We start from the raw sequence: 19,903 nt of genomic DNA, 5'->3' as shown, positions 1-19,903 counted from the left end.
TCCCTCCTCCTGAGGTCTCCTCCTCCTGACTCTTAGGGCGCCGCTAAGTTTCTTAGCTCGGGACTGCGCCGCGAGCTGTGCTCCCGCTGCCCGGTTCTCACGCACAGATCCCGGGCCAGGCCCTGGGCCCTTCGAGACCATGCTGTGCGGTGGCTGGAGAAGGAGCCGCCGCTCGCAGGAGGAACCGGGGGTGTCCGCCCAGGTCGCAGCGCCCCTCGCATTACTGCCCTCGCCCGCGTCATCCGACAGCAGCACCAAAAGGCCCGGGCTACGGGCACTGAAGAAGATGGGTCAGTGACATACAAGGATGGGTCCGGGTGGGCGCGCACTGTCTCTAGGGACAACTTGGAGGGAGGAGGTGCTCGGGCTAATTGCCTTCCCAGGGTGCTTGGAGTCGGGGAGGATCTGACCAGGAGCGCCAGGACTATTCCAATTGGGGTTCACACCTGAGGTCATCAGACTTCCAGGCTGTTGATGCTCCTGTGTTCTCACCAGGAGGCGCCTCACGGGGCCGTGTTGGGTTAAGAATTTGGACTAGGGGCATGGATAGGGTCTCTGGAGCGCGGGGAGAATGGAGTGAGAGACAAAGCTTGGAGTTAGGTTGGAGATGCAGCTCAATTGGTAGAGCGCTTGCTTTTAGCTCTCTGTTAGATTCCCAGAATCAGAACTTAATCTCCCAGCACTAGAGAGGCTTCAGTAGGTGGGTCAAAAGTTCAAGGTCATTTTCTGATATTAACATATATATGTATAAATATGTGATATATCTATATCTATCTATATATCTATATCTATCTATATCTATCTATCTATCTATCTATCTATCTATCTATCTATCTATCTATCTATCTAAAATCTCCCAGCCTGGGATATATGAGACCCAGTCGCAAAAACAAAACAAAAACTTGGGGTGCATTCACCTTCCCTAGTGCTACTTGAGGTTTGTGGGCATCTTATAGCACCTGATGCTCTTGACTTGAGGAGCTGTTTACAGATGGCCTCTGGGAGGTTCTAGACGCTCAAGCCAGCCTAACCCGCAGGTCCTCTCTGCCAGCAGTAAGAACAAAGCCCTGGCATAACCGGGGCAACGGTGTGAAGCAGTCCAGGTTCCTGCTTTAGAAGTGAGGGAAGTCACTAGTCCCCCAGGAGCTCTAGAGTCAGCCCGATGCTGCTGTGGTTTCAGGTGTGGTACTAAGATCACCTTCCTGAGGTAGGTGTCCTGATCCCCATTTCACGGAAGAGGAAACTGACTCAGACATCCAAGAATCTTGTCGAGGCCACTCAGACTTTGTGCCATCCCAACCGATACTCTGAGTCTCGGCAAAATAAGATTCCTTGGGCTTGAACAAGGGGCAACAGTGAAAGCATTTTATAAACTGTAAAGGGCAGGAAACTGAAGCGGTTTCTTGGTACTGCCAACTTAGTGACAGAACTCAGGGGTCCCAGGTGCCAGCCTTGGCTTCCATTCTACGGGAATGTGTCGGATGTCCTCACTGTGAGCATGGCACCCGAGGCAGATCTTCACCCTCCCTTTAGGCTGTCATCCCAGAAGTCAGTATTTACCCCCCCCCACACACACACAACAAACACCACGGGCCTGTCCAAAGACAGCTGAAGGACTCAGTACTGCAGTCAGAAGACAGACCTTGAGGGAAAGAGTCAGGGAGGGAGGAGCAGATTGTGATGCTGGGGAGGCAGAGATGACCCCGCTGAACCCCAGAGCTGAATGGAAGACAGGTGGACAGACACCTTAGGGTCCCTCTGTAGTTTGGATGTCGGTAAAGGTTCCAGAAAGTCCACTGGCAGGAAACATGACTGAGTTAGAGGAGTGGATGGATACCAGAGTGGTCAAATAGGGCTGAGAGGCGGCAGGGGAGTAGCTCATGAAGAGGTATTGGGGCTCAGGTGAGAGCGGCACAGGAGAGGCAGATACAAAGACAGTAAGAGGTGGCTGTCTAATATGAAGTCTGACATCTCTGGCTAGAGGTGGCACTAGTAGGGTTGGCCGTGTAAGATGACCTGCCACCAAGGCAGGACAGGGCTCTCAGGAGAAGCAGTGTGAGTCGTTGGTCCTTGGGGGTCGTGGATGTTGCTGGAGACAGAGGAAGCTGTCCCACACCAGTTGCGTATTCCTCCTGTGGCCATTTACTGAGCCCCATCAGTGGTCACAGCACTAGCCCAGGGGCTGAGGCTACAAAGCAAGACAACTGAGGCTTGCCCTAGAGGTACATAGTGTAGTAAGAAGAGACTTGTGAACACATAATTACGGGAGGGCCGGACTGAGTCTGTGTCAGCTGAGCGTGGCTGCACAGGAGCTCTGCGTAGCTCATCCTGGAACTATGCACCTATCAGAATGCTATCTGTGCCCATCCTACCACGGGCTGAGTGACTGCTGAGAGACCAGACAGAGTGTGTAGGGAATGCCCCTTCCTCAAGCACTGCTGAGCCCAGGGTTAAAGCAGAAACGAACCCCACATGGCTTAAACGCAGGCCTGCCACCCACGTAGCATCCCAGCCACAGATGCTGCCCCTCCCAAGATGACCCTCACCACCCTGCTTGGGCTAAGAGAACACAGATCTTATTTCAGGTCAAGGAACTGGAGCAGGGAGTATCTCAGATGGGCCTGAGGGAGGAAAAGGCCTGTGGAGCCACAGGAGGCGGGAACCAGGCCAAGGGCAGGGGAGGAGAGGAGTGGGAGCCATCTGCAACACGGGGCTGGGCCAGGTTAGCTCTTCAGGGAATCCTAATATCCTGAGCGTCCCTGCCCACTGAGCTTACCTTAGACTTCACCCTGTTTATTTCTCAGCCATTCCTAGGACATGCACCCTCCTCAGTGTCAGAGAGACAGAATGTGACAGGATAAAGCCATTAAGGGACCCTGGCTACTACCATCACAATCAAGGTTCCAAGGGCACACTTTACTGCCACAATTAGTGAGCACTGACACCTTCCTACCACCGGGCTGTGTGCTCCGTGTGTCATCCCATTTAGCTCTCACAGTCATGTGACATAGATGGCCCCACAAGTGTCATTTTACCGTGAGGTAGCGGGCTCAGAGAGGGTTCAGGACTAGAAGTAGGCCAGCTGTGGTGACCCGGGCCTGGAATCTCAGTCCCGGAGAGATGGAGAGGCCAGCTTGGTGTACAGATTGAGTTCTAGGCCAGAAAGATCTATGGATCCATCAGGGCCCTGTCTCAAAACAAAGCAAGATGAAAAGCTAGAAGTGATGGAGAGATCTGAATCCAGGAGTAGGGTCCAGGGTCTAGGCTCTAAGCACAGGCTCTAAGCATAAGGAAAGGCTCCCTGGGCTGCCAATGAAATATAGGATGCCAAAAAAGTCGGGTGGACGAAAAATAATTTTAGGTGTACATATGTATCTATCTCTAGAAAGTGTATGTAAATTAAACATCCGTGATTATTTATAATTCGGGTGTGGGGGTGACTGAGGATGGAACCCACGGCTTTGAGCATGCTGAACAGGCACTGAAGAGCATCCAGAGCCCCGTGAGACAGACTTACATTAAAGAGGTATTCGATGTTTATCTTACATTCACATGTAAAAGATTTCCTCCATTTTTTCCCCCAGCACCCCATTCAGCTCAGCCGGTCTGAGCCTGTGAGCTTAGGCTCCACCCCTAATCCTCTCAGAGGGCTGAGTAGGCACAATCCTGTTCCCATCCTCTGTGTGTGTTTACTCCTCCAACAAGCACCCCTGGGTGGTGAGGAGGCTTTCCCAATGGCCTGTCCAGGATGTCCCCTGCAGGGTGAGTCACGCTGGCCTGGGGTGGAGATGGCCTGAGGGGAACTTTACTAGACTTAGGCCTAGCAGGTGCCTTGGCTCGTTGATAGAGAGGGCAGGGCTGTATGTAACCTCCCCACCTCACAGTCCCTTGACCCCATTCAGGCCTGTTCTGACCCAGCCAAGCCCAGAAGCTGCCACACCCTGGTCTACGGCCCTGGGCGGGGGGGGGGGGGGGGGGGGGAAGCCCCGCCTGCCCTTCCTGCTTTTCTTGATTTCCCCAGGAATGTTATGGAAAGTATTGAGCAGTCCCTCTGGCCTCTGTTGAACGGTCAGCTGGTACAAGGAACTGGGCATCCTTGGTACCCGGGACAATTAGGGCAGGAAGGTCATTGGAAACATGGCTGTAGTGTGCCTTTTCCAGCACTTCATGGACTCAGCCACTAGGAAATGCTGCCGGCTCTCCCTCCCACCCACACACACTTTGGCAGGAGCACTTGACTGCCCTGTTCCTGCATGTCTCACATTCCTGCCAAAGCCCCGTGTGCTTTTCCTGACTGATAGTGCAGTTTGATAGACCACACACATACCACACGCACGCACACACACACACACAAACAGGCCTCCTCCCTATGCTGACCCACCTTCCCCCCACTCATCCCATGGGACTAGACAAACACAGAAGTGCACACACTCCCCATTATATTCACACATACTCTGCGCACACCCCTCAGTTAAATGCTCATCTCTACCAGTCTACACCAGCCTCTGCTCACTACCCAGTCCCTGCCTCAGGTCTCTACACCATTTTCAGTAGTCACAGGATCTGGGAGCCCTTCCTAACTGAGCGCTTCTGTAGCATCTGTTCAGGCTTAGACAACCCCCAGCCCCCTAAGCTCCCGGTTCAGTCCAGTTCTCCCACCTGGATAGCTGCGCTGTGCCTCTACCTCAGCAGGTTTATTGAGATCATTCATGTTCTGTGTAATTCAGTTACTTAGCCTACAGCCTAGCCAGGAGTAGCACATACCTGCAGTCAGCACTTAGAGGCTGACACTGGGGGATTGCTGTAAGTTTGAGGCTGGCTAGGGTATGTGACTTTCCATTTGGGGGTGGAAAAGGCTATGGTAATTTTTGGTATATTATTAAATTTTTAATAATTGGGATTCGGTCAGGAGACTCATATCTATAATTGAAACACTGGGGAGCTGAGGCAGGGGAATTGTGAGTTTAGGGTTAGTCTGTGTCTAGACATCTTATTTCAAAAATGTGAGTGTGTGGTGTGGTGTATGTGTGATATAAAATTGATTGTTCTGGGCCTGGAAATATAACTCAGTGGCACAGAACTTTTATTCCTGAAGCCCTGGGCTTGAAGAGGGAAGAAGAGAGAGAGCCCTTACATGGAGGCAAACACCTATAATCTCAACATGCAAGAGACAAAGGCAAGAGTTCAGGGCCAGCCTGGGCTATGCAGCAAAGAAACCTCTCCAAACAACAAGGCAAAACCAAGCCAAAAAAACCGAAATGCCAGGCTAATATCAGCAAGGCTAGGACAGGAGAGGTGGAGGCTGGAGGCTCAGGAGTGTGAGGCCATCCTTGGCTTCGGAGTGGGGTTGAGGCCAGTGTCTAAACTGTTGGCCTCTGGCATTTCTGTCCCCTTGATATGTGTCTGTCATCATGACCTCATTCCAAGGCTTTCTGTAGCCCCACTCCCCACACAGACACAGGCACGGTGTAACCATTCCGTAGTCGCTCCCCGTCCCTCCCTTCCAGTCATCTGCTTTCTGTCTGCGAAGCTTGTGAAGCCGCCTGTTCTGTGTGCCTCAGAGTTCAGCCATAGGTCATACGATCTGTATCACCTGGGGACCCAGCTTCTCTCACAGATCATCAGGTTTCACGGCTCATGGTGTGGCGTGCTCTCCAGGTGGAGCAGATTTCAATCTCATCATCTTCATTATCACTATCGTCATCATTAGTGAGCTAGTTTTGATATTTAGCCCAGGTTAGCCCTGAACTCTCCATAGTCGCCTCCTGAAAGCTGGCATCCCAGGTACCCAGCACCGTGGTGCGGCCGATTCCCTTCTCCGTTCATCTCTGACGGACCCTTGGGTTGTTCCCACCTCCGGTTCTCCGCCCGCCTTCGTTTCCTCCCTGTAATATAATGCACGGTGCCCCTCCCACACAGCTGAGAGTGGTTGTGGGCCCAGCCCAAGGTCAGGTAGAAAACCCAGTCACAGTAGGATGTGGGAGGCATGTTAGCCTCTTCAGGGCTTGTCATCTGTGGGGTTGGGCCGGGCTGGCCTTCACATCTGTTTCCTGGTGGTCAGGTGGAAGATCAGTACCCACTGTCATTGCCCCAGGTCTGGGCCTCCTACTGGCATTGCCCCTCATCTTTGATGACCCTGCTGATACCCCAAGACCCTCTTCTGTCCCTTCTGCTCCTGGCTTAGCAGTGCCCACCTGGGAGCCAGCCCCTGGCCCAGCTCTGTTGTATACCCTTACCGTGTGCTCCGTTTGACTTTTCTTTTCTTTCCTCTTGGTTGGGAGAGGGTCTTTTGGCCTCAAACTTGGCAGTCCTCCCGCCTTAACCCTCTCAACTGTTGACATTTCTGGCTCTGGTTGGCTTTTCTATGGGTGTGTGGTTAAGGTGTAAGAGTGGTCAGGGGTTAGTGACATGTGGGTGGGTTGCTTTTCCCTCCCAGGGGTAAGGAGAGGGGAAAGAGGGCCTGTCACTGTGGAAAGCTGCTTTAGTGGGAGCCATCAGACTTTAGGACTGCCAGGCTCAATCTCAGTGGCCTGTTTGCACAAGGCTGGGGACAAAGCAGGCCTGCTGTGACTCACCTTCATTTCCGGGCTTACTCACTCGCCAGCCCCCTCCCCACCCCCTCTGGGCTTGGCATCAGAGGACTGGCCCAGTTAGGGAGGGGAGGTGACCTCAGCTGAGGAACCTTTCCAGGCTGAGGAGGTGAAGGAAGGGTGAGCCCAGCTAACTTTGGTCCCAGGCCTGGCGGCGCCAGCAGCACCCCTATGTACCCTGCTCTTTCCCTGTTGTTTCTCTGGATCAGATAATTCAGAGTGCCTGAATAAATATAATGGGGGGGGGAGGGGTGACTCCAGAGATCCCTTGGCCTAGCTGTGTGAAAACATGTCAGCCCCTGTCCTGACCAGGGACACGAAGGGGAACCAAAACTGAAGGCCACAGTCCTCTATACCTAGAGAGGCCCCTAGGACTGTTATGGTTTCCCCCAGGGAAACTACAGATACCTAAGGGAGGGCAGACTACCCCTCCTGCCCCAGAGACCCTGATTTTCAGCCATGATCACCCTTAGGCTGTCAGGTAAATCTGGGGGCTGAGGAGACAGTTCAGTCAGGAAAGTGCTTGCTATGCAAATGCATGTGAGGACTCTGCAGAGTTCGGTCTCTGCAACCCACATAAAGAGGCAGGTGTGGTGCCACATACCTGTAATCCCAGTGTTGAGGAGGCAGAGCCAAGAAAAGCGTTGATTAGCATTAGCATACAAACTTGCACATAAGTAAGCATTTCTGGAGATACCCACGTCCTCTGCCCCAAAAGCCATAAAGTGGAATTTAAAAATCCAGATACCCAAGTACCAGTTCATGCCTGCTGAGTGCATATCTCTGCCTCAGGAGAATCTGATCCACAGCAGGGCTGAGAACCCAGACCCTAAGGCACCAACTCTGAACTCAGGAAAGAGGGGGAGGGGCTGCTGGAGGACACAAATGCTCTCGGTCCAGCCGGTCCATCTGCTTTGGCTTCTGAGTCTTCCCGAAAATATTAGCTGGAGCCAGGCTCTGGGAGATAGATAAGACTTCATTCTAAGATTAGGTTTATTAAAGTCTCCTGAGATTTGATACAGCATGCTGTTGTTGTTGTTGGTGGTGGCACATGCGTGCATGTGTGCCTGGATGTGCATGTGTGCACATGTGTACACACAGGTGAATGAAGATGTACCCTGTGTCTACCTCTGTGTGTGTGTGCTCAAGTGTGTGAATGCACCAAGACTAGAGGTGAGGGTCCTGCTCTCTCTCTTATCTGCCCAGGACAGGCAGGCTATCTCTCAGAACCTGGAACCTGGCTCCTCAAGCCCCAGTAATAATACCCCCCCCCCCCCAGATTACAGGTGTGTGCAGCCACCAGGACAGGCAGGCTATCTCTCAGAACCTGGAGCCTGGCTCCTCAAGCCCCAGTAATAATACCCCCCCCCCCCCCAGATTACAGGTGTGTGCAGCCATGTTTGGCTTTGATGTGGTTCTAGAAATCTGAGCTCAGGTCAGCAAGCTTGAGCCGTAAACACTCTTTCCTGAGCATCTCCGGCCTTGTTGGTTTTCTGTTTCCTTAGGTGCTGGGTTTCCTTGAACTCACATCTCTCTGCCTCAACTCCCCAAGAGTTGGGATTTGGGGATTTTGGATTTACAAGTTTGGGACACATTTTTTTTTTTTTTTTTTTTTTTTTTTTTTTTTTTGTCTGTATTCCTTTTCCTCCTCTGTTGTTTAAGAAAAACAATCAAGGTCTTACTCTGTAGTTACAGCTAGCTTAGAATTTAACACGTAGACCAGACATGGCCTCAGATTTAGAGATCAATCTGCTTCTAGCTCCTAAGTGCTGAGATTAAAGGTGAGCACCTCTGTGCCTGCTCTTTGTTTATGTTTACAATTGATTTTATTTATTAATTATGTGTGTGTGTGTTGTGGGGGAGTATGGTCTGTGTGTGAGGGTGTGGGGTGTGTGTATGTGTGTGTGACTTGAGTACCACAGAGCCTTTGGAGCTGGAGTTATGAGCCTGGAGCTGCCCCAAGTGGGTGCTGCAAACGAAACTGGGTGTCCCGGGAGATGAGTAGGAGCTCTTCACCACCGAGCCATCCGTGTAGCTCCTTTTATTTATTCTGTGGCTCAGGCCAGCCTAGAACTCTGTAGCCCAAGTAGGACTTGAACCCAAGGCCCTCTTGCTTCAGCCTCCTGAGTGCTAAGATTGCTGGTGTGAGCCGCCAGGCCCAATTTTTTAAAAAGGGGAAAGTGCGGTTGGTCAAAGAGGGTGAATGCTCCTTGATGAGGACAAATCAAAGAAGGCTTCCTGGAGGAGGTGATAGTTGGGTTTGTCCTTGGACTCAGCTACAAGAGAAGAGAAAGAGAAGCAGGAGAGGACTATTACTACAAAGTAAGAAGGAGAGAGAAAGAGACTGAGAGAGAGAGAGGGAGGCAGGGAGGGGCAGACAGACTCAGGTCAGAGTTTGCAGTTAGGCAAGCAGGAGCCTTGGATCCATAAGACAAACCCAGCATTGAAGCTTCCTGAGAGTTGGGGGTGGGGGTGGTAGCTCTCATCTGTAACACTCCAGAGGCTGAGACAGGAGGTTTGACATAATTTGAGGTCATCTTGGGCTACCTGGTGAAATTCAAGGCAGCCTGGACTACAGAGTAGACCACGTCTCAAAGAAAAGCAGAATTGGGGGCAGGAAGGGGGGCATTGCAGCCAAAGAACTGGCTCAGTGGCTGCAGCTGGGCGGTGGTGGCACACGCCTTTAATTCCAGGAGGCAGAGGCAGGCAGATTTCTGTACGTTCAAGGCCAGCTTGGTCTATATGGTGAGTTTCATACATAGTGCTACATAGTGAAACCCTGACCCCCCAAAAAGAGAAAAAACTGAAAGAAAAGGGAGGGAGGCACATTATTGTTTGCCCCACAGTGGTTTTGGCTTTTTGTTTTTTCAATTTGATTTAGTTGCCAATATTTTTTAAATGTGGTCACTTCCCATCCAGATGCAGATTCCTGGCTCTGGAAACTCTGGGCTCTTCTCCACTCCTAGCTGTCCTCTGTCTGAAGGGCGTGGGCTCTCCACTGGGCCTGGTTCCCTCCTCTCCTCCTGTCCCCTCTGGTGGTAACCCTTTGGTGTCTTTGTCTTCCCTTGTGGAGATGTCTCCAAATGGGTTTCAGCAGAGCTGGTCTTAGAGCTGAACCCTCTGGGGCAGGACAGGCTCTAGTAACCCGGGAGTGTTGGGTTGTGCAGCAGGTATTCATGTAGACTCTATTTTTTCCGGCTGAAAAACAAGCTTAGAGTAGTCTCAGGCTAGTGCCACCAGGGTCGTGTACCTGGGAGGTGACATTATTCCCCAGAGTCCTGAATGTAAATACTGCTCTCCCCTTAACTCCCACTACCCAGGGTGTTTGAAGGAAGCAGGAGAGAGAAATATAGACCCCAGAGAAGGGCCCCTGAAATATTGTGGCCCAGGAACCTGGCACTCCTGGAGTCCTTGACCTGATGCTCCGGAGACAGAGTGTCCCCCGCTGCTCCTGCAGTGCCTTGGGGAGGCAGAGGCAAGGAGCTCAGGTTGCAGCAAAATTTAGATTAGATGACAGACACTGTGACTACTTTTCTGATGGCTCAAAGTTTCAAGGAAAAAAAGTTGTTGGTGGCCAATTCTGAACTTGGAGGCTTTAACATATTTTTAAATTGTATTTACATATTTACATATGCATATGCGTGTGTGGCTCAGCAGACAATTGGCTGGAGTTTTTTAGAGAGTGTGCGGGGGAGAGGGGAGCTCTGGCTGTGGAGAAGCTCGCAGAGGGCCTCCACCTCCCCCACATCTGCCACCAGTTGGGGGGACAGTGCAAGGGACAGATGGACAGATGCACAGCTAGGCCCAAAGGCCCATGTTTCCCTGCAGGCCTGACGGAGGATGAGGATGTCCAAGCCATGTTGCGGGGCTCCCGGCTCCTCAAGATCCGCTCCCGCACGTGGCACAAGGAGCGTCTGTACCGGCTGCAGGAGGACGGCCTGAGTGTGTGGTTTCAGCGGCGCATCCCCCGCGCGGCTTCACAGCACATCTGTGAGTGGGTCAGGGGTGGCGCGGGACAGGACGGTGGGGACAGCAGAAGGCTCCTTGGCTGACGTCTGACCCTGCCTTGATCACAGTCTTCGTGCAGCACATCGAGGCTGTCCGAGAGGGCCATCAGTCCGAGGGCCTGCGGCGCTTCGGGGGCGCCTTCGCGCCTGCGCGCTGCCTCACCATCGCCTTCAAGGGCCGCCGCAAGAACCTGGACCTGGCAGCGCCCACGGCGGAGGAGGCGCAGCGCTGGGTGCGAGGGCTGACCAAGCTGCGGGCGCGCCTGGATGCCATGAGCCAACGGGAGCGTCTAGACCAATATCCTGCCTGGCTGGGAGGGAGGACCTGCCTTTGGAGAGCTCCTGGCCTTAGACAGTTCCTGGTATTCTGATATGGTGTGTGTGTGTGTGTGTGTGTGTGTGTGTGTGTGTGTGTGTGTGTGTGTGTGTAAGTTCACCCTGGCCTGGCCTGAGCCTCTAAGCAGGCTCTGGGAACCCCTAGGCCAAGAGAAAAGTACAGTCCCTAATCCTGAAGCCCCACCTCACCACCACCAGAAAATGACAACCTTAGTGCAGGCCAAGTCTATTGCTGGTTTATTTCCTGAACACACACACCTGGATCCATTCCTATCTGCACCGGGCCGACTCCGACCAAGACAATAAGATGAGCTTCAAGGAGATCAAAAGCCTGCTGAGGATGGTCAACGTGGACATGAATGACTTGTATGCTTACCGCCTCTTCAAGGTGAACTCCAACCCCAGCCCTCCGTCAGCGTCTGAGGCTGAGCTCTCTCTGTGTTTATTGTTGTTGTTGTTGCTATTTTTAGACAGGCTCTCTCCGTGTAGTACAATGTTGCCCTTGAATTTGTGATCCTCCCGCTCCAGCTTCCAGAATAGCTGGAATTTCTGATAGGCAGCATTAGGCCAGGCCTAGCCATCTCTTCCTACAGAAAGGCAACACCGGAGCCTGATTTATTAGTCTTTGGTGCACACCTTTAATCCCAAGACTCTGAAGGCCGAGGCAGGTGGAGCTCTGAGTTTGAGGCCAGCCTTGTCTCTATAGCAAGCTCCAGGTCTGCAGATGCTACAAAGTACGGCCCTATCTTCAAACAAATAAAAACTTCCCCATTCTCCTGAGCCACAGGACCAGAACTTTAGTTGATAACCGTTGAGCAGATCCCAGAGGTGGTAGGATACTTTCAGAGCCATCTGGTCTGAGCAGCAAAGTTGTTTTCGTGTCTCTCAGGCTGCAGGGCACTGCTTATACTTGTGACTGTGTGACTTGCACATGGGAGCTTAGGGATACACACTGGAGTGCTCAAGTGTGCACGGTTCACAGTGAAGGACCCTCCATGGGTCTGTGGGGGAGCTCTGGGGTGCACAGGTGACTCCACCTGTACATTGATTGTGGGGCATGGCAGAGACCAGCCTGGGCCCTGAAGCAACAAGGGAGTCACGTGCCCCTGTTTAGGCCCCACTGGCTACTCTGAGAACTTCTTTCATTCACTTCTGCTCACTGACTGGGTGTCTCATGAGGATAGTAAGTATATGAGGAGGGATACTGTGGCATAGTCCTGACTCCCAAGGCCACCATTTTGTCCCAAATCCTAATCTTGATCCCTGGGACAGGTGGGGACTCTGAGAAGCTTCCTAAGACTCTAGCCCCGCAGTTCACCCAGGGATGTGTGCTCAAGGAACTGGAGTCTTGGGAAACGAGAGTTGCTGCCTTCCAGTTGTTAGGGTCATGGAGTGTGTCAGTTAGGTTCCCAGGAGTGGCCCCTCCTCTGAGCCCCAACTCCCTATTCTCTAGGAGTGTGACCATTCCAACAATGAGCGTCTGGAGGGAGCTGAGATCGAGGCTTTCCTACGGAGGCTGCTGAAACGGCCCGAGCTGGAGGAGATCTTCCACAGATACTCTGGTGAGGACCGGGTGCTGAGCGCCTCTGAGCTGCTGGAGTTCCTGGAAGACCAGGGCGAGGATGGTGCCACCCTGGCCTGTGCCCAGCAGCTTATCCAGGCTTATGAGCTCAACGAGATAGGTGAGTAACTACAGTTTCGTCCTGACTCCAGACAGCTCTGGATGGCCAGCCAGGAAGTTCTGCTGTCACTGACTGTCCCAGGCTGGTCCCCTCTCCCCTTCTAGGTTCTACATCTACACATGTAATATGTCTGCCCCTCAGGGTTCTGTGGAAGATTAGAAGGCATGGTGGATGTGGTCAGTCAGCAGCCTAGCTGTTCTAAGTGAGCCAGGGGTGCTGTTTGAACCTGGACATGTGCCCCTGCCCCCAGGTAGCCCCACCCTCTCCTCTTCCCTCTTAGCCAAGCAGCATGAGCTGATGACTCTGGATGGCTTCATGATGTATCTGTTGTCGCCTGAGGGGGCCGCCCTGAACTCGGCCCACACGTGTGTGTTCCAGGACATGGGTCAGCCCCTTGCCCACTACTTTATCTCGTCCTCTCACAATACCTACCTGACTGACTCTCAGATCGGAGGGACCAGCAGCACCGAGGCCTACATTAGGTACAGTGGTGGGGGTGATCTCCTGGGGCTCTCCTCGGTTTCCTGGCTAAGCCTGCCCACTGACCTGCTCCACGGCACACACACATCTTACCTAGCTGTCTGCCTATCGATTGTAGGGCCTTTGCCCAGGGATGCCGCTGTGTGGAGCTTGACTGCTGGGAGGGGCCAGGAGGGGAGCCCATCATCTACCACGGCCACACACTCACCTCCAAGATCCTGTTTCGAGATGTGATCCAGGCTGTGCGTGACCACGCTTTCACGGTAAGCCCCTAAGACCTCATGACCGGCCCCAGGACCTTCCTAGCGACCCCCCTGCCATTCCCATAGCTGGATGCCCTTCCCAGAGCGTTCATTCAACAAGTGCTGTGAGAATGACAGGCCAGAGGGTAGATAAGGCTGAATCGAGTCCTCCCTCCTCCCATAACAACTGTACTGACCAGTTTGCAGAATCACCCAGTTTGCAGAAGAAAACCTTGGGCTTAGGGGAGGACAACGTATTCCCGACTTTTGGGTACACAGCTCAGGTTGAGCAGTGGGACCTGCACTCATCAGGGTAGCCACATGACAAATGACAGCATCTGCCACATCACCTTGGCATGGTGAATGCCATTAACCCTGAATGAGCATATTTCTAAACACCTCGTTGCTGCAGCTGCCCCCAGTCTCCCAGCAGTCCATCTTCTCCCTAGACCAAGCTCTGACCTCTGACCCTTCCACACACAGGTTGGTGCCAGAATGTCCCATGCCTTTCAGACTTGGTCCCTGAGGGTGGGTGTTCACACCTTTGCCTTTTCCTGTCTGCCTCAAAAGAGGACAGAGACTGGCAGAGCACCCTGAGCTGTTACCTGTCCCCCGCCCCACAGTTGTCCCCGTATCCTGTAATCCTGTCCCTTGAGAACCACTGCGGGCTGGAACAGCAGGCTGTCATGGCTCGCCACCTTCGAAGCATCCTGGGAGACATGCTGGTGACACAAGCCCTGGACTCCCAGAATCCCGAGGAGCTGCCATCTCCTGAGGTGATGCTCCCAGACTCACAGCCTGGGAGGTGGGTCAGTCTGACTGGAATGCTCCCCATCCTCACACCACCCCTGTAGTCCAGGACCCTTTATCTCTTTCTGCCTGGACCTTTTCCTGCTTGGTTTAACTGGCTTCTGCCACCCAGCTGTCCCTTTGGCCGCCCTCTGGTTTCTCATTCTCGACCATACCCGCCCAGCCCATTCACTTCCTGGGCCTTCTATGTCTATCTCTGCCTGGCTTGGTTTGTGTCCCTTCTCACGGCGTCCCTATGAGGCCCAGCGACTTCCATCTCCATGTCCTGAGCTGACACTCCTCGCCCTAGATTTCCCCTCCCAGCCATCTGCTCTGGCCAGCTGCTGCCTGCTTAGGCCCACAGATAAGTTGGGCTGGATTGTAGGGCTCAACAGTCCAGTGGTTACCCAGGATGCACGAGGCCATGGTTCAGTCCCTTGTACTAAAAAGAAAAAGGGGGCAGACCTTGCTCCTCATTTATCCCACCATTTATCTAGAGGTACCATCTTCCAGTAAAAGATGTATTTATTTACTTTATGGATGTGATTACACTGTCACTGTCTTCAGACACACAGAAGAGGGCATTGGATCCCATTACAGATGGTTGTGAGCTACCATGTGGTTGCTAAAAATTTAACTCAGGACCTCTGATAGAGCAGTTGGTGCTCTTAACTGCTGAGCCATCTCACCAGCCCCCACCCCCATCATCCAGTTTTTAATGTGTGTGAACTTTTCCATATATTCACACACCTATGTATGTAATGGCTTTCTCATTTATTTACTTGTTTTATTGTTGCTGTTATTTTGAGACAGGATCTCATTTAGCCCAGGCTAGCCCCCAACCCTTTTTGTAGCCTAGGATGACCTTTGGCACTGCACAAGTGGGCAACCATTCCTCATTCATTCCTGGTCTACATGGTGCTGAGGATAGAACTCATGACACTGAATGACAGGCAAGCACTCTATCAACTGAGCTACTGTCCCAGCCATGACTAGCTGGATTTCTTTACCCCAAGCTAGTCATCAACTTAACATCTGGAAAGTTGTGGGACAGAGGTCTTTACTGAGACAGAAGGATCAAGAGATGGAGGCTGAAAACTAAGAATTAGTGGCACATTCCTGTAACCCAAGTACATAGGAGGTAGAGGCAGGAGGAGCAGGAGTTCAAAGTTACCTTTGGCTTCCTAACGAGCTGGGGGCCAGCCTAGGCTCCATCAGGCTATCTCGAAAACAAATGAAAAAAATGTCCACCAAAGGATATTAGAGATCTTTCTGCACCGGGAAATGACAGCAGATACCTTCAACCCTAACAGCAGGGAGGCAGAAGCAGGCAGATCTTGTGAGTTCCAGGACAGCCAGGGCTACACAGAGAAACCCTGTCTCAAAAAACCCAAACACACGTGCTCGCGCGCACAAGTGACACATTTTCAGCCACCCTCTGTCAATGCCCTTGTGGCGGATTACTTTTTCCTGTTAGAAACACCACTCCAGCCCTCACCCTCACAGTGGTGGCTGACCGGCCGCCCAAGGGCTTCATCTGTCTACCCTGGCCTCTACAGCAGCTGAAGGGCCGGGTCTTGGTGAAGGGGAAGAAGCTGCCCGCTGCTCGGAATGAGGATGGTCGAATTCTGTCAGACAGGGAGGATGAAGATGATGATGAGGAGGAGGCAGAAGAGGCTGTGGAAGCTGCAGAGCAGAGGAGGCGAGTGAGTGTCTTGCCGACTGGGGCTGGGTCAGCGGCTGGGTCCTGCTGCAGGGAATGGGGAGGGGAGGCAGAGAAGGTTGGGAAGGAAAGGGAGGTAGGGTGGGGGAGGGACCCTTGAGCTAAGTGATCGCCACTGAGGCTGGTTTCCCAGGCCAAGCAGATCTCCCCCGAGCTCTCAGCTCTTGCTGTGTACTGCTGTGCTGCCCGCCTGCGGACCCTGGAGCCCAGTCCTGGCCCACCTCAGCCTTGCAAGATTGGCTCCCTCAGTGAGCGCAAGGCCAGGAAGTTCACCAGGGAGGCAGGTAGGAACCAGACTGTGGATACGAGGACAGGAGAGCATGGAGCCCCCATCAGGCTTGGGTGGGGGTGGGTAAAGGATGGGTATCCTAGAGTTCTCGAGATTTCAGAGGGCTAAGGACATCGGGAGGACCAGGTGAAGACTCTGCCTTATGAGGGCCTGGCTCCAGGCTAAGCGTGGGTGGAGAGCCTCAAAAGGGAGAGGTTTGGGGTTGTCTTCACCTCAGTCATAACCAAATGGTGGCCAAGGCACTGGCTAGCCAGTCAGGCTAGTGTCAGGGGCTAGCAGAGCCTGGAAGGTATGAGACTAGGAAGGCTTTCTGGCTCATACATGTCTGAGAAGGGCAGAGGAGGGAGGAAGCAGAAAAGGAAAAGACTCCAGACAGGAGGAAACAGGTCTTAGGAAAGCCCAGAGGCAGTTCCAGGAACCCAGGGCTTGGCTAGGGGTGTGAACAGGGCGATTGACAGGGACTGGCAGGTTGGGCTGGGGCTTCAGTGCATGCGACAGTCAAGCATCAAGGGAATGCAGTGCCAAGTGGGTGTCAGGTGTCCCTGCCTCTCTCTGGTCCTCAGTGACCTCCTCTTTCTCATCTCACCGTGGGTCAGAAGAGAGAGGGAAGCTGGGGTGAAGTGTGTGTGTGTGGGGGGGGGGAGTATAGGGCCTATAACTGGGTCCAGGGACAGAAGCCTGGGTCCTATCATAATCCTGCCCCAACTCTGCCCTAGGGTCCAGCTTTGTCAGGCACAACACGCAGCAACTGACCCGAGTGTACCCGCTCGGGCTGCGGATGAACTCGGCCAACTATAACCCCCAGGAGATGTGGAACTCGGGCTGCCAGCTGGGTGAGCGGGGCTGTAAGCAGGGGGGTCTCTGGGTGAGGATGGGCACTTCAGCAGTGAGCAGCCACACAGCTTTCTAGAAGGTGGGAAATGCATTGGTGGTTAACCGGCTGAAATGTAGCTCCATGTGTTCTTGGCAATGTGGAAGTTTCCTTTCGTTCTGTTTTGTTGAGATAGAGTTTCTCTATACAGCCCTGGCTGGCTTTACACTCAGTGTCCTCAGGGCTGAGATTTAGGTGTGCATACCAGGCTCAGCAAAAAAAAAAAAAAAAGAAAGAAAAAAAACCCCACATTTTTCTGTTTTTTGAAAGATTTATTTATATTATGTAGACGAGTACACTGTGGCTGTCTTCATGCACACTGGAGAGGGGGCATCAGATCTCATTACAGATGGTTGTGAGGCACCATGTGGTTGTTGGGAATTGAACTCAGGACCTCTGGAAGAGCAGTCAGTGCTCCTAACCACTGAGCCATCTCTCTAGCCCTTCAGCAAGCCCTTTATTCCCCGGAGCGGTCTCCTCAGCTCCCACAGGTTATTCTTTCTGAAGAAAGGAATAAATAACTAGATGGGGGTGGCACACACCTGTAACCCTGGCACTCAGGAATCCGAGGTGAGAGAGTTAAGAATTCAAGGCCAGCTTCCTTACAGAGGCTAACCTGGGTTATGCCAGGCTGTATCAAAAGAAACAAAACTAGCAAGAAAGGAATTCAAAACCTTTATTTCCATTTGTGTGCGCGCACACACACATATTTCCTTACCTGACAATTCTACCAAGTAAATACTGAGATGAGCAGATTCTGGCAGACTGAGCCTGGCCAAAGGAGATCATGTTCCCTTTGGAGGCGGACATCGGCAATGCCAAGCTTTTAGGCCTTGACTCTGACCTGAGGGGTGGGAGTCTTTGTCATCACCCCTCCCCCATCCCACTTTGCTATTCTTGAAGAAATGTAGGGATGAGGTAACTGCATGGTCCCCTCAACAGGTCCTGACAGAGACAGGGCATTACCACCTAGAGGGTTGGACACTGAGCCCTCTGTCTAGCCTGGCTTTTCCTGGATGTGTAATGAGGAGAAAGCTGCTAAGATTCCTCTGTTCAACCCTGCCGTCTACTCCACAGTGGCTCTGAACTTTCAGACTCCTGGCTATGAGATGGACCTCAACACAGGGCGCTTTCTCATAAATGGGCAGTGTGGCTATGTCCTGAAACCTGCTTACCTTAGGCAACGCAACACTACCTTTGACCCCGAGTGCCCCGGACTCCCCAAAACTACTCTGACAGTCCAGGTCAGTATCTTGGTCCAAGTCTCCACCTTAGGTCAAGGTTAGCTCTGGGGAGGCGCCAGTCTTGGGGGGGAAGAAACAAGAGAGGCCAGGAATGGGTCTGGCATGAGGGCAAACCACATGTGGGCATTTGTGCAGGAGGGACAGTATCAGTGTGAGGACACTAAACTTAAGAGCTCCAGAGGGGCAAGGGTGGGTATGGGTCCCAGTGGAGGGCAGGCAGGAGCTGCCCTTCCTTCCCCTCTCCTTTAGGTGCTAACGGCTCAGCAGCTGCCCAAGCTGAATGCAGAGAAGCCCAACTCCATTGTGGATCCTCTGGTACGTGTGGAGATCCATGGCGTGCCCGAAGACTGTGCCCACAAGGAGACGGACTATGTGCTCAACAATGGTGAGTGAGCTGCTGATGGGAAGGTAGGGCAGGCCCTGGGACTAATGGACCCCTAACCTAGCCACCCCTGTACCCTAGGTTTCAACCCCTGCTGGGAGCAGACTTTGCAGTTTCAACTTCGGGCCCCAGAGCTGGTGCTGGTCAGGTTTGTGGTAGAAGACTATGATACCACCTCCCCCAATGATTTTGTGGGCCAGTTTACACTGCCTCTCAACAGCCTGAAGCAAGGTAGGTGGTGGGGAGTGGGGAGGGAGGAATAGAGTGGAGTTCCAGCCTCTGATTTCCAGCTAGCTGCTCTTCCCACAGGGTACCGCCACATCCACCTGCTGTCCAAGGATGGAGCCTCGCTCTCTCCAGCCACACTCTTTGTTCACATCCGAATTCAGAACTCTTGAGGGCATCACTGACTTACCCTAGTATCAGCAGGTGCTGGTATCATGGCACAGAGCCCTCTCCAGAGCAAGGAACTATGGGAATAGCAGCCCTTCACACCAGATCCCTGTTTTGGTCACCAGGTGCTGAGCACACCTGGATGCTGAGAGCCCTTTGGTCGCTCAATGAGAAATAGGACCATGACTGATGTCCTGTCCAGTGCATTTCAGGGGCTTCCAACCTTGGAGCCTTGAGGTGGTCTCAGATTCCCTGGTCTTCAACTTGAGGAGCAGGACGTGTGTCCCTCTGCCCTCCAGCTGAGCCAATTTAGCCTTCATTCCCAAAAAGGGCACAGCCACCCACACTGCCTCCTTTCATGATGAGTAGAGCCCCCAGAGCTTCCTTCCCCTTAGGCTGTTCTGGCTTCTTTCCTTTCTGTCTCAGGCAGGTGGGGAGCAGAAGAGCCCTGGGGAAAACCTGGCAGTAGGTTTGTAACTTATGTAATAGAAGAGCCCTGGAAAGGGCAGAAGGGTATTTTAAAAAATAAAGAGAAGTGTACCTTTCTACTTTGTTCTCCAGGCCCATGGGGCGAGGGACAGGACAGGCCAGTGTGGGGAGCCTCTCCTCCCAGGGGAGGCCATAGGAGGCACAATGGCCTGGTGCTCGAAAACACACACACACACACACACACACACACACACACACACACACAGAGCGGTGGGGGGGGGGAGGCGAGGCAGCCTTAAATGGAGAGCCCAGCAGGGTACACTCCAATGTCAGGGCCTATCAAAGCAGCAAGGTACTGCTGCTGTGGCACTTGAGTGGCAAACACCAGACAATAGGAGCTGAGCAAGTCCTGGACTCCAACAGCCTTTTAGGTTCCACAGGGCAAC

The 19,903-nt window shown here is 52.9% G+C and overlaps 1 protein-coding gene across 1 annotated transcript; it reads left to right on the top strand.

Annotated features, from left to right (window-relative positions):
• The first annotated feature begins 81 nt into the window (after positions 1-81).
• Positions 82-19,573, top strand: PLCD3 (phospholipase C delta 3). Its single transcript, XM_080923822.1, has 15 exons — positions 82-290; positions 10,419-10,580; positions 10,667-10,895; positions 11,192-11,321; positions 12,387-12,615; positions 12,896-13,097; positions 13,214-13,358; positions 13,961-14,113; positions 15,686-15,832; positions 15,983-16,133; positions 16,855-16,971; positions 18,087-18,253; positions 18,503-18,638; positions 18,717-18,866; positions 18,945-19,573. Exons 1-15 carry the CDS (start codon positions 140-142, stop codon positions 19,031-19,033), a joined length of 2,358 nt encoding a protein of 785 aa, XP_080779948.1. The 5' UTR covers positions 82-139; the 3' UTR covers positions 19,034-19,573.
• The last annotated feature ends 330 nt before the right edge of the window (positions 19,574-19,903 follow it).

Source organism: Micromys minutus, assembly GCF_963924665.1.
Source record: "Micromys minutus genome assembly, chromosome: 10".
NCBI lineage: Eukaryota > Metazoa > Chordata > Mammalia > Rodentia > Muridae > Micromys > Micromys minutus.
Note: the sequence above shows the minus strand (reverse complement) of the source record. Positions and strands in the feature narration are given on the sequence as shown.

Coding starts and splice junctions, on each gene's coding strand:
- PLCD3 (XM_080923822.1), top strand. CDS start 140: ATGCTGTGCGGTGGCTGGAGAAGGAGCCGCCGCTCGCAGGAGGAACCG. Junction 12,616..12,895: donor TTATGAGCTCAACGAGATAG/GTGAGTAACTAC, acceptor CTTCCCTCTTAG/CCAAGCAGCATGAGCTGATG. Junction 13,098..13,213: donor AGCACCGAGGCCTACATTAG/GTACAGTGGTGG, acceptor TATCGATTGTAG/GGCCTTTGCCCAGGGATGCC.